This window comes from Equus caballus, chromosome 30, assembly GCF_041296265.1.
Source record: "Equus caballus isolate H_3958 breed thoroughbred chromosome 30, TB-T2T, whole genome shotgun sequence".
In the NCBI taxonomy this organism is placed as follows: Eukaryota; Metazoa; Chordata; class Mammalia; order Perissodactyla; family Equidae; genus Equus; species Equus caballus.
This window is the reverse complement of record NC_091713.1, coordinates 34825168-34839943: the sequence shown is the minus strand read 5'-3', so window position 1 is coordinate 34839943 and position 14776 is coordinate 34825168. Positions and strand designations below refer to the sequence as shown.

The 14776-nt window shown below is 37.8% G+C and overlaps 1 protein-coding gene across 19 annotated transcripts in view; it reads right to left on the bottom strand.

Moving 5' to 3' along the window:
- Positions 1-14776, bottom strand: part of PTPRC (protein tyrosine phosphatase receptor type C) — a 114320-nt gene that overhangs the window by 15597 nt on the left and 83947 nt on the right. For all 19 annotated transcript variants that reach the window (XM_005608046.4, XM_005608044.4, XM_005608045.4 and 16 more), the window contains 10 exons: positions 11388-11496; positions 10845-10879; positions 8919-9028; positions 8257-8347; positions 8090-8166; positions 3667-3703; positions 3474-3571; positions 2596-2721; positions 668-825; positions 339-474 (listed from right to left, as the gene is read on the bottom strand). In XM_005608046.4, the coding sequence (XP_005608103.1) occupies positions 339-474; positions 668-825; positions 2596-2721; positions 3474-3571; positions 3667-3703; positions 8090-8166; positions 8257-8347; positions 8919-9028; positions 10845-10879; positions 11388-11496 (977 nt within the window). The remainder of the gene's footprint in view (positions 1-338; positions 475-667; positions 826-2595; positions 2722-3473; positions 3572-3666; positions 3704-8089; positions 8167-8256; positions 8348-8918; positions 9029-10844; positions 10880-11387; positions 11497-14776) is intronic.

Sequence of the window (14776 nt, the reverse complement as noted above, 5' to 3'; positions counted from 1 at the left end):
GCTCTTAATCACTCTATATTCTGTTCCCTAATTTTAATTTTATGAGATATTGCCAAACGGGTTTTCTGTGTTTCTATTTTTTTCACAATCCGATATTTTTAAAAATACATTTTATAGTCATCCTTCCACAGTACTTTCAGCTGCTCTTGAAAAATGCTTCTGACTATGGTTGGTGATTACCGCTTGCTTTAGTTTTCAGGAAATTAAAAGAGAACTATTTTCACCCCCTGTTTGAAGCTGAGAAGAACTGGGATTTCTTTTAAGATCACAACTCCCATCAGAAAAAGATTTAAACCGGAAAGCAAAAATGAGAATAGTGGCTGAAAGGTAGAGCTTACCTCCACTTGCACCATCAGGCATCTCTGTCGCCTCAGCTTGACGACGTAACCGTAAACATCCACTTTGTTCTCGGCCTCCAGGCCTTCCAGCATGGCGTCAATCCCGATGTAGGTGCCTGTGCGTCCGACACCAGCGCTGACATGACAAACAAGAAAGTGAAGGCATGATCGGGCAGGGAATGAATGGAAAGCCAGCCGACAGGGGGGAAGCAGAGAAAAGAATATAAGTTTCTTCTCATGGACCGTTTCCCAAAATGGCAATTGCCAAGGGGAAGGATGTCCCCAGAAGCCCGAGGCATAGGTGCTGGCTCTTGGGGCTCTTCCCTTACCTGCAGTGCACCACAATGGGGCCACTGAAGAAGTTGCTGAACGCATTCACTCTCCTTCGCAGCTTGAGGAGCAGGTGAGGGTCTTCAGGCACCCCGTGGTCCGGCCAGCTGGTGAACTGGATATGAGTCACCTCTCTTCCAGTTACTTTTTCTTTTCTCTAGTCAAGAGATAATATTTTCTTTGAGATGACTGTTTTTTTCAAAGCAAATGACTTGACATAAATAAGTAGAAGGGAGGACCAGTACAGAACACTCCTCATGCACGGATTTTCAGCTATGATTACACTTTCCTTTCCAATTAACAGCCAGTCCTTGAGGTGCCATGCAGGATTGACATGCACTAACCAGTATGCGCTAACTCACCAGTAAGTAAGATATGGTAGGTGTAGCTGAAGCTGCTAGGAACTTTCATGCTGCCAAGCCAAAACCAGACAAACAGAAAAACCGAAACCAAAACCAAACACACAAAAAAAATGAGGGTTGGTGGGTGGGTGTGAAAAGATATAAAGTAAAAGCCATTCTCACAGCTTTTTGAAACACTTCTTCTTGGTAGGCCAGCAAACAGGACTATTTGTCACGTGAAGAAAGACTGATTAATTAATCAAATAATTATTTGATTAATGCTATATTTTTGAAGCCCTCTCATATTAGAAGTGTCAACTCAGACAGTAGAGAGAGAGCTGAGGAAAGTCAGTCCCAGATTACAGTTCATGTTTCTTCCAGCTCCAAGGAAACCACCAGAAGATGCATAATTCCTAATTTTCTGACCAGGTTTGAAGGAGAGCCACCTACGTTTAGACAACAGAAGAACCAACAAAACTTGGTTGGTTGTAATTTTTCAGTAGGAAATAACCGAGTTAATAAAGAACAATAATGAAAGACAACTCAATGCACCCAGATCAACTTCGACCTTTACGTGTCACCCATATCTATCGATTGGGGCCTTTGTGGCTTATCCATCATGAATTTAGCCATGAAACATTGGTGGAATTGTTCCACAGCCCTCCATGGGCGTAGTGGCTAGTGATGCCATGAGAACTTTGGAAGGCCTTGGGAGAAATACACAATTGGTGTTTTTTTCTTGCAGAAAATGTGTCTGGATCACATGGAAACATGATTTAGATTCCCAAACCCCCCCAATAAATGGAATTCAGAGAAAATTTCAACTCTGTATATAAAGACCTCCATTTTCTAACAGTTTTATTAAGACATTTTTCATATACCATAAAATTCATTCAAAGTGTAAATTTTTTTATTATACTAAGAGAATTGTAAAATCATCACCACTCTCTAATAATAGGACATTTTCATTACCCCCTAAAAAAACTCATACTGATTAGCGGTCATCCCTATTCTTGCTCCACTCGCCTCAGTCCCCAGCAATCACTTATCAACTTTCTGTCTCTATAAATTTGCCTGTTCTGGACGTGTCATGTAAACAGAATCATGTAATAAATGTGAAGACCTCCATTTTAACTATTGTTTAAGGCCACACTGACAGTTTTCTTTTCTGAACTAAACATTTTCTCTCTCCTGAATAGTTAGAACTTTAGACTTCTTACACTAGTCTCTAATTGTGCCATTTGTATAAATATTCTTTCCATAAAGATAATAAAACTTATTGAGAATAGGGGCCATTTTATCATCCATTCAATAATTCAATCATTTGTTCAACACATTTAATGAGTCCTTTTCTTTATACTTCAAGGATCACAGCATTGTAAACACTTTTGGTGTGACCTGGACAAAAACTTGTGACTTGACCTGACCCTCTTGTCTTGTGTTATTGTTCTAACCCAGCTCTTCCTCCTGTAGGTCACCAAAAATAATTTTTCCCACGTGAAATTTAATTAGCCACATTTAATATTTCACAACTGTACTTTGACAAACTGTATGAAAATAAAAATTATGCAATAAAACAAACTCACATTAGTAATGTTCAGCTTCTGAATGATATAATCTGGACATCTTTTGTGCTCATTGATCTTTACGACAACATCTCCAAAAGCCCGGCTGCCCTCTTCCATTGATGGCCAGTATTCTGCACACTTGTTCTACATTTAAAAATATCATTAAGGATTCCATTTATTCATTTAAAGAAATTTGTTTATTAAAGACTTTTTTAAAGGAACAAAAGAAAAATTTATTCATCTGAAATTCTCAAAACATTTGTATGTTCTCCTTTAAGCACATACACATCTTAAGCTGTGACGCTTGAAATGCATTCCATCTCTCAGTAATATGTTCTAAAGGATTTCCTAACTATCTAGCAGAAGGATGATCTTCCCAGGCTTAGTTGCATCTTAAAATGCAACTTTTATGTGCTTGGTGGTCAGCAGAAATGACGCTGTTGCGTGTGGTTAATTTCAGGCTGGGGCATGGGCAGGCTTTCAAACTTCCTAAAGTCACGTTACATGAATTACCACTTATCTGCTCAAGGTCAGCTTTGTTTCAAGTATTCATAACTACTTCTGAAATCTGCACATAGAAATGTACAGAGCTTATGAGAACACTACAAAGAAATAGGAATCGAACATAAGTCCAGCAATTAAGCAGATACATATAAAACACTTATTATGTTTTATAGCAAAACACATGAAACATTTATTCATACATACATATATTTATATATGTACAAACTTTCTTTTTCTATGTATATGAAAAATTTAAATCAAGTGATATACTGATTAAAATGGAGAACTGTCTGTTTTAGCCACCAAGCACATTTCTGTGGCTTTCGAAATGCAGTTCAACATTCTCTTTTCCTAACCCCAACCTCCACTTTCTCAATCTTCTGAGTCCTCACCCTATTTCCTTCTTCACATCGAGTGACCATGACAATGACTGTGGCTTTCTGTTCCCAGATCATCCTCCAGAAATCATCAACAGTTTCATCTCTGGGACCTAGGAAGTCAACACATACAAACGGATAAGAAATATCTTCTTAAAAATGTTACGAAACAATTTTTCAAAAAGAATATTGGACTCAGGTAAATTACCTTGGGCAGCAATGTATTTCCTGGGTTCTTTGAAACCCTGTTCAAAAGACACACAAAAGGCATATCATTTACTGAGCACTCCACTATTCATTTATATGTAAAATTGTGAGTTAAAGGAAGTTGCTTTAGACCCACCATTTCTTGATTGTGGATTTCCCTGGGTGTTTTCAAATCATAAGGGAGATTTTATTAACTCATGATCAGGCATTTAACTGTGCCAAACATGTTAGTTAGCATTTACACACAATATTCATGACTTTGATGTCTCTTTGATATATATCCAAAACAAATGAAAAAACTAGACTTCATCCTTATCTGGGACGGTGTGACGATTTACAAGAGGAATCCAGGCATTCCTATATTTTATATCCTGCCAGCCCTTACAGCACCATCCACCACAATCTAAACCTCCTTACCAGCCCTATAGTTATTTTGGGGATTTTTACTCAATTTCTTTCAATAAATCACTCTGAGATTACCCCACACTTCCACCTTGTAAGCAGAGCTGAGAGACGCTGATGATTCCCCAGACTCTTTTTCTGCCATTCTAGGTAAGAGAAACAATAACTTTCACTTCATTATCTACAATGTCTGCCTTCTCCACGCCTGTTATCAAGGCAAAGAAGAAGTACAAAGGCAGATATGAGATGAGCTAATTGCTTCCAAAATTATCTCATATTCCTTAAATTCACCTCAGCCATCAGAGAAGCCCTTCAGAGAGCTAATCTTTGCCATTAGATGACATTCAGTCTCATGGGCCACAAGAATTCATGATTAATTTCAGTAACTCTTGAGACTTCGCTCATGACATAGTGTTATTCATACATCCATTCGTTCAACAGGAGTTTGCTGAATGGCTACAATATGGCACATACCTATCTAAAAGCTGAAGACACCTGCTTTCCAGGAGCTCCCAGCTCTACTGGAAAAATGTAAATATAACTTGATAGCACAATTATCATATATATTTGAATAGAAAATACATATTTTTTTTTCCAGAGACTGTTTAAATCCTTATAAAATCTGCTCTCAATTACTTTACTTTGAAGAACAAATTATTATTTGGAAAAGACACTGTACACTAAAATAAACTTGATCAGGGGCCAGCCCCATGGCCAAGTGGTTAAATTGCCACGTGCTCTGCTTTGAGGGTTCAAATCTGGGTTCGGACCTACTCCACTCATGAGACACACTGTGGATGCATCCCACACACAAAATAGAGGAAGATTGGCACAGGTGTTAGCTCACAGCTAATCTTCAAGCAAAAAAAAAAAAAGTGAGGAGGGTTGGCAACAGATGTTAGCTCAGGGTGAATCTTCCTCACCAAAAATAAAAAAAACCCAATAAACTTGATCACTGCTAATTGTGAAGGCCTACAGAGGTCACCTGCACAATCAGTTAAAATGGAGGTCAAAATTATGACACAGCACTAGCAATTATTTTTGGCCTATGACCTCACATTTGTAAGTGTTGGTTGTCATTGTAAACTAGCCTTTTAAGGATCATATGAAAAAGGAATAGAGGGGCTGGCCTGGTGGCCCAGCTGTTAAGTGTGCTCGTTCCATTTCGGCCACCTGGGGTTCGCTGGTTCGGATCCCGGGTGCAGACATGGCACCGCTTGGCAAGCCACGCTGTGGTAGGCATCCCACATATAAAGTAGAGGAAGATGGGCATGGATGTTAGCTCAGGGCCAGTCTTCCTCAGCAAAAAGAGGAGGATTGGCAGCAGATGTTAGCTCAGGGTTAATCTTCCTCAAAAAAAAAAAGTAAAAAGAAAAAGGAATAGAGACAGAACACATTGCATTGTAGATAACATGAACACATATCAGGGGAGGAGGTAGTTTTTGCTTGGGATAGAATTTCCAGGGACAACATTAAGCAAGAATACACAATGTATTCTGGATCAAACACAGTTGATGCGAGGCAGGGCACTCTATATGTTAGAGTGCTGTCTCTAGGGAGAGAACACTTGAGAAAAAAATTCCAGCTCTGCTTCTACTAGCTAAGTGGGGAACACCTCCCAGAGTTGTGGTGAGATTTAATTGAATTAGCATATGTAAGGCACTTAAAATGGTGACTGATAAATAGCAAATATATAATAAATTGTATTATTATTGTCATAATAGTCATCATAATCAAGAAAGCCAAGAAGTTTGCTCTGGAAAATCACTAACTGTCCCAGAAAGGAACTTAATTAATGATTGGGACACAGCTATTTTCTATATAAGTAAAAAATATGCCTAAATTATTCTATAACTTTACCTAAACTACATGTAGTGAATAGTGTTCCTCAAAAACTCATGTCCACCTGGAACCTCAGAATGTGACCTGATTTAGAAATAAGGTCTTCGTGGATGTAATTTGTTAAGATGAGGTCATACTGAATGAGGATTGGCCGTAAATCCAATGACTAGTGTCCTTGTAAGAGAAAGGAGACACAGTGACATAGAGACGCTCAGGGAAGAAGGCCATGTGATGATGGAGGCACAGCTTGGAGTGACAGAGCTACAAGCCAAGGAACGCTAAGGATTGCCAGGAGCCACCAGAGGCTAGAAGGAGGCGGGGGAGAATTTTCCCCACGGCCGTCAGATGGAGCATGGCTCTGCCGACCCCTTGACTCCAGCCTTTTAGCCTCGAGAGCTGTGAAAGAATAAATGTTGTTTTAAGCCATCTAATTTGCAGTACTTCATTATGTCGGCCCTAGGAAACTAATACACAGTGCAAAGTAATAAATAAATTATTATCATTTGATCACTTCACCTGCTCCGCTCAAAGTTTATATACTTAAGTAGAGCAAAACAAACAAATAAACAAAAATTCTCAATTTCAATTGCTTTTCATTTGAGAAAACATTGGGAACTACCTTATAAACCAGCACATATGGTAGCAGGACATTTACTTTTTCAACTATTTGATCACCAAAAAAAAAATGTCAATAGTCACTTTTTTGGCAGGCTGTGTGGAAATAAGTACTCTCATACGTTGCTGGTGGAATGTAAATTGGTACGAGCCCAGGGTAGGACTATTTGGAAACCTCTTTTAAAATTATAAATGCATGTTCTTTTAGCCTTAGCACTTCGTCTTTTAGGAATTTATCCTGTGAATATACTGAAACCCATTGTGAAATAGTATGAGTCAAGATTATTTATTAAACCATTGTTTGTAGTGGTGGAAAATTAGAAACCACATTTAATGTTCATTAATATAGGAACTGATGGAACAAATCACAATGCTGTTACACCATGAATTACTTTAAAAGTATAAGAAAGATGTAGAAATTCTCAATGTCTGGGGTCAACAAACCACAGCCAGTGGGCCAAACTTAGCATGGCCTGATTTTGTAAAGAAAGTTTTTCTGAAACATGGCCACATTACATATTGTCTATGGAAGCGTGGCCACTCAGCTGCAGAGCTGAGTAGTTGAAAGAGAGATTATACGCCCAAAATATTTACTATCTGACCCCTTACAGAAAAAGTTTGCCAACCCCTGCTCTTTATAATGATATTATATATATCCAAGATACATATTATAGGTGAAAAAAGCATGGTACAGAACAGTGTGAATATTATGTTAAAATTTTGGGGTAAAGGAGAGGATAATAAGTGTTGGTGTTTTTTATGTATAAAGAAACTCTGGCTGGATAAAGAAGAAACAACATAGAGATTACCTTTTCTGGTGGGTGGGGGTACTGGGCAAATTGTGGGTTGGGCATGAGGAAGATTTGTTTTCAGTTCATATATATTTTTAGAGTACTTAAAAATTTTTCTAATTCATGATGCATTATTTATTTAACAATTATATAATAAATTAAATTTTAAGATATTTTGGATAAAGTAACCATGTACCAATATTTTGTTTTGGATAAATACAATGTACGGATGATCTGGGCCAAGGAAGATCATCTTGGCTGAAATGCAATGTTGTGTAGCTGAAACACAACAATTTGGAGTCAGACAGGTCTGGATTTGAATCCCAACTCAAACCTTTACTAACTGAACAAGGGCAAAGCAACTAGTTAACCAGAGTCTCCCAGACCTCACCTCTACAGCGAGCATGGTGCACATGGTTGGGGGAAATGTGGGCTCTTAGGAGAAAGACACACATGGATCCTTTAGTCTAATATCCAGCACATTATAGACATAGAGTATTTTAATTCTTAGTATCATTTTGTTTGTAGAGAAAAGTCCTATATTACACCTACTATCAATAGGCAAATAACAACTCTTCTGGCAAATATTGGTGATTTTGTTGTTTATATCAGTGATATTATGGGCTTATTGCAAAGCATTTTAATAACATTTCTAAAATTTTGCCATGACAAAGGAGAGCTGAATGGAATGCATAGATACAAGAGAAATGAAAATGATCAGTAACAAAATGATGAAGATATAAAGTAATCTGGCAGTTACACATTTTTACTCACATCAATGTAGCTGGCATTGATATAATTTGACCCTGCATCTCCATTTATGTCAGAGAGTTCAACACGGTTATAATCATCTGTTCAAAGAAAAGAAATACAAATAAGTGAAATAATGAATAATCAAGTGACTTAGATATATGCAAATCCAATTCTTAATGAGTACTTACAAGGAAGGATGTCAACATAACGGTTTTTATTTTGGTTGAAGGATTTTCGAGCATCTTTGATGGAAAACTTGCTGAACACCCGTGGAATACTCTGAAAGACACAAAGATCCTTTGGGTCACAAGAGATTCAAGAAAAATAATTTATCCCTTAACACTTATCATTTTGGGCAAATGAGACATCCTCTAATATATTCCTTTTACACTGATGAACAAGTTGCCTATGGTAATTGAAATTAACATTATTAGAAATTATGCAAAAAACACTTTTTAAAAAGAAATGAATGATGGACTACTTTGAGAATAAATCCCATAAGTAAGAGCAAATTGAGAATTAATTGCTCTGCCACTTTAAAATTCATTTAAAAACACATAATTGAATCATTACCTAGAATACAAGTACAAAATCAGCCAAATATGTTTTAGGACACAACTTCATAACTGGTAATAATATAATGAGACATTATTTTGAAATCTTTACTAGTTCCAAGACTATGAGTCTCTCTTCTGATCTGTAAATATCTGCTAAAAACGTCTGCTTTGACTACGTTGCAGTGTTACGTGGGATAAAATTAGAAAGGCAAATGGTTATACAGCACATTTAAAACAGAATTATCTTGATAATTGAGAAAAATTTCTCTTTATCTATCAAGAAGAATACACACCTGAAATTCAGCCAGAAAAAGCCTTCCTTCATCAGCAATCTTTCTCTTGTAAGTGTCCAACAAAATATCTGCATGGATTGGCTCCACATTCATCAGTTGCTTTTCATCATCTTTAAACATAGTAAAGATTCAGGACTAGTGTTATGTCTGTCTTCCAAGTGTTCATATAAGTTTTATTTAATTTATATCTCGGTTCAAACTTTAGCTTCTCTCCTCCACACATTGCACCTGGAAAATCTCACTCACATATGAAGATACACTGATAAACCTATGACTTCTAAATCCTGTGCTCTGGCCTTTACATTGATCTTTCTAACCTACTCTCAGATTTTCCACCTAGTTAACTCACAGATCCCTCAAAGTCAAGAGGTTCAGAATGAAAATCATTTTTCCTTTATTCTAGCATTTCAAATCTCAGTAACGCGATCACCATTCTCAAAGTAATTTAAGGTCAAAAATTCCAAGTCATCCAGGATATCTCCCTCTCCCTATAGCCAATAGGTTATCAGGTCCTTTTGATCACTCCTGCCAGTGGTCACTTTTTTAGGCAGTCCTCCTCATACATGTAACTACATCTTCCTAACTCCTCTCCCTGTCTCTAGTCTTTTCCCATACTGATTCATCTTTTAAACTGCCACAAATTAATCTTCTGAGATACAAATATGAGCAGGCAACTCTACTTGTTTAAAAAAAAATCCAACCCTATTGGTAGTGCTCCATTGCCTAAAGGCTAAAGTTTAACTGCTTAATGTGATATATGAGCTGTTTCGTAATCTCACCAGACCTATTGTAACCATACTATTTCCATCTTCTCTCTTTACACCTGGTGTGTGAATATTCTCCCAGTGCGTCACACAATTCCATGCCCCTACGTCTCCACACATACCGCTCTCTCTACCTAGAATGTCCTTCCTCATTTTCTATGTTTACAGCACAGATTCCAGGGCATAAAGCAGTGAGTGAGAAAGGAAAACCTCCCTAGCTCACATCCTAGTTAGGGGAGGAGAGTTAACAAATAAATGAACTATCGCACACGATGCCAGGCAGTGATCAATTCTGCAAAGGAAAATAAAGACTACTGAGGAGCTCCAAAGAATCAACCCTAGCTTCTGCTGATGGATTTGGTCCTCGTCTTCTCAGAGGGAAACCCTTCAAAGACAATTTAATGCAAGATGGTGGGGTTCTGAAATTCTTCCTGTCTTGAGTATGAGAAAACAAATCATTTTCTCTATTGTAAACATAGTTTCAATTTCTTTAACTCCATCCCTTTTTACTGGATCAAGTATCACATTTGAAAAAAGGAAATTAAAGAAATAATGTAAAAGTTGAAAATAAAAAAAAGAGAAAGTAGAATTTGTTTTCCTCTCCTAAGTCAAATTGCAATGTTTTGTCATGTCCGTGAATGTGCCTTTAGTGGGAACACCCAGCACTCCACCCTTGCAGGGACTTGAGCACACTTCCCACCTGCTTTTCTCTGCTGTTCAATCTGCTCTTCCCTCCATCATTCCCTCATTTGTTGGTCCAACGTTTTCCCACAATCTTAGGAGAGCTAAATTCCTTCAGTTTTCTATCTTCTATCTTTCTATAGACTCATACACATTCAACGACTATGGCATTTATTCAATTACTGTCGTATTTGTCAATATTTCTTTCTTCCTCCATTACATTCTAAACCCTTTATGAGCAGAGTCTTGGACCTGTCACTGCCATATTTGCAGTGTTGGCGCAATATTTGGCATACAATGGGAAATTCATAGATACCTGCTCATTGAGTAAATAAATAAATTAATTCAAGTTTCATCACTCTATCCACAGAGGAAGTCCAGATTGGATAAAATATGTTGAATTCTTATTTTAAATGAAAGGATTCAAATGTTGGTGTGGGGAGGGATATTTGCCAGTAAAAAAAAAAATTAAGATACTTACCCCTTTCAACAAGTTCCTGTTGTTCATCTAAATTGCTGTGAAAATAAGAAATGTAAGTTTCTGTATTCTTAAGAAACGGAGAATTCCATTGGCATTCAATTTATGTTTAATGAGAACCAACCAAGGGTGGTCTGCTAAACTCAGAGCAGTGACTAAAGTATTTTCAAACTCTTCTTTGTCATAAACTTCATTGTTCTTGGCAAAAGGATACAAACTCTTCCCCAGGTATTTCCCTCCCTTCTTTCGCCTCTGTCATTCCTAGATCTTTCTGACCACTTTGTACTAAAAGAATAGGCACACGTTCTTTTCATTGGCTATTATTAAAAGAAATCCACAACATTATTAGTGAATGTAGAAAATACTAAATTTAGTGTAAACCAATCAGCCCATACTAAAAGCCTTTGATCAAAATTTCAGTGGTGACCTGAACTTCATGCTGTCTTTTCATTTTTCACTTAACTGCTTGCAAACTTGCCTCATAAATGGGTGCTTTCATTGTTATTACTATTATTATTTTTTTTTCATTTTGAAATCAGCTCTTACCTGGACCTTTTCTTATGCAGATCATAGATTTTATAGAGAACGACCAGCAAGGCTATTGATGTCACAACAATCAGAAACACCAAAAATATAATCAGGGCTTTAGAGTTATCTAGGAGTAAAAAATAACACACAAACAGAATTTACTATGTTAAATATTTTGTTGGGTTCTTTGAATAATCACCTTTAAAGTACTTTACATTTTAAAATTTTTATTTGTCTTGAGGTTTCAAAAAAGTAAAATTCTTAGAATGAGACCAAATACAAAAAATTCCTGACTTTTCGAATTTTGCCTCTATCATTCAGAACCAATAAAAATATTTTATATTTTAAGAGAATAATTAGACTATAGGAGAGCAATTCTCTTCCCTTCCATTAAATAGTGTACTTTTAGGAGATGCTATCATTTAGATTTAAGTTTCTTTCAGTCACCCATTTTGAAGAGATCAAAGAGGTAATCGAGTTGTTATAATTCTTGGAGAGAGTCATAGTTTTGCTTTCTATACAGAAGAGGGGAGCTGCTGAAGGGGATCAGAAAGGCCTCTGCTTCACAAAGATAAACTTTCTTAACTACTTCTTGAGGTAGAAAATCAATTAACCAAGGGACAAAAATTGTTTGATCCTACATATAGAATTAGACTTAACCTGAGGTGAATTTTCACTAAGGTTTAAGGTAAAACCACGCGTTTTCCTGGAGGAAGGGCAGAGAACGGAGAGTGTATTGGAAACTTCCCTTGCCCTGAGTTAGTATATGATACTTCTCACATACAGTAAAAATACCACAAAATAATGCAGCAATTAAGGGCCTCAGCTCCAGAAGCAGACGGCTGAGGGTCCAATCCCAGCTCTGCCACTTCCTGATTGGAACCTTGGCCAGAATCCTTATTATCGTTTTGTCTCCATTCACTAATTCCTAACGTGAGGTTAAATGAGTTGATTCATAGTAAACACTTAGCACAGTGTCTGGGACAGAGGAAATACTAATTATTCACTATTCACAAAAAATATTTTTGAGTCTCACTGTGTGCCAAACACTGATTTAGTCGCTTAAGTTGGCTCGGAGAACAAAACAGACAAAGATCCCTGTCCTGGTGGAACCAACCTTCTAGGGAGGAAAGACAGACAGTTCACAACATACATAATAAACAAGTAAATGGTGGAGTAGGTTAGAAGACGGCAAAGACCGTGAGAAGGAATGGGAGTGAGTTATACAGATATCTGGCGGAAGCATGTTCCAGGCAGAGGTACAGTCATAGCAAGAATCTGAAGGCAGAAGCATGCTGGCACATCCAAGCAATAGCAAGAAGGCCAGCATGGCAGGAGTGGAGAGAGTGAGGGGGGAGCTGCACTAGATGTGACCTGAGAGCGTGGCAGGGAGTGGGGAGAGGACAAGGGTCAGATTTTCAGGGTCTTGTAAGCCATTTTGAGGACACATTGGTTTTTGAGTTAAACATGTAGCATCTGCAGGATTTTGAGCAGAGGAGTAATGTACTCTGACTTGTACGTTATACAGAGTTTTATGACTACTTGTTGAGAATGCCATAATCCAGGAAAACTATGACAGTGGTTCAGACCAGGCTGGCAGCTCTGGAGTTGGGAGAAATAGTCATATAGATTTACAATTATGGAGATCAGGAAGGCTGTGGGTGGAGCAGACTTCGAGGAGAACAGGAGCTCAGTTTGGGATTTCAGAGTTTGAAAGAATAATTAGACATCCAAGTGGAGATGCCAAGTAGGAAGTTGGATATGCAAATCTGGAACTCTTGTACCATAAATCTTAGGAGCAAAGGTCTGGGACTGGACATAAATTTGAGAGTCTTCAACATAGAGCTGTTATTTAAAGCTATAAGATTGAATGATTCACTAGGAAATTAAAATTAGATAGAGAGGGCAAAAATCCCAAGACTGAGTCCTAAGATACTCCAATATTAAAAGGTTGCAGAGGAAAGACAGAACAGGCAAAGGAGACTAACACACGAAATAGGAAGAAAACCAAGAACGTGGTGTCCAGGAAGCCAATTTAGAAAGTGGTATTTCAAAGAGGAAGGATATCAACTACAACAAATGCAGTTGATGAGTCAAGTTTGATGAGGACTGAGAATTGACCTTTTGCTTTAGGTCCAGGGAGCATGTTGCGGAATTTGACAAGAGCAGTTCTAGCAGAGTAGCCAGGCCCAAGAGAAAAAAGAAGGAGAAGAACCAGCAACAGCCACAACAGGTACCTTTTTCAAGGAGCTTTACTGTTGGGAGGTATTCGAGGTAAAGAAATACATGGTAGCTGAAGAGGAAATAGGGTCAAAAGAAATACTGTGGTTGTTGCTGTTTGTTTTTAACATGATTGCTTCCAGAATTTGGGGATAAAACCTTCATCAGAGAAGCAGTCATCTAATCTCATCTCTCTCAAGTAAATTATTAGAATGAAAGGATGTTATTAGCAAAACAGAATATCCCGAACCAAGATTTTGCAAGAAATTGCACCAAATGATGATGAGTAATTATTCCAATCCAAGGCAATTAATCAGGGTTTGCTCTACAAAAACATTAAGTAGCTTCAGACTCGCCTTGATAAACTTATTAATAATAAAACAACCAAGTCTTCAGATAGATCTGGTGGCCTAAGCACATGTGTTTTTTCTTGCTTCTCTCCAGAAACTCCACTAATATTAAAGAACTGACAGTGGCATAGATCCACAGTGGTAGAAAGGAAGCTAGAGTTTGAGAGATTTCAACAAGTTTTGGAAGGTAGAAAACAAAGGAGAGGAAGCCACAACCAGAATAGCAGATACCAGTTACTCAGAATGCCTGAGTCTCAAGTTTGGAGGTTCTATACTCAGTGGAAATGAATCATTGGACCAAAAATGGTACAGTCAAATGTCTACTTACAGAAAAACCAAACACCCCTTGAAAAGACACTCCCAGGGAGGAGACAGAGGTTATTCTCTTGGAAAGTTAAATGGAAGAGGTCAAAGACTCAAGGCAAAGTCAGGCTCAGAAGAGAGGAGGGATGAAGCCCAGGACTGACATTAAGAGGGCAAAGTAGATGTCTGCATATGAAATGGTTGGACACCTGTCCCTCTGCCCTACCATGAGACGCACCATTCCCCCACACTTTACACTGCTACAAAGAGTAGTACATTGGTTAATTTCTGGAGATAATGAATGGCACTGGAGAAAATAAATCAGTTATACCACAAGGAATCTTCTCAATCAGTGAGTGCCTGTTAATCACCTTTTCCATTGTCTCACTTGTACTACGATCAGACAGCCCGTAAGAACCAATCTCTCAAGGAAACCCTCAACATGAAAGAGGGATGCCAAAATAATATATCAACCTGGGAGTTCAAAATGTGACTAACAGGAGGTCCAAAAAGAAAATGGAGCAAAGAAATAAG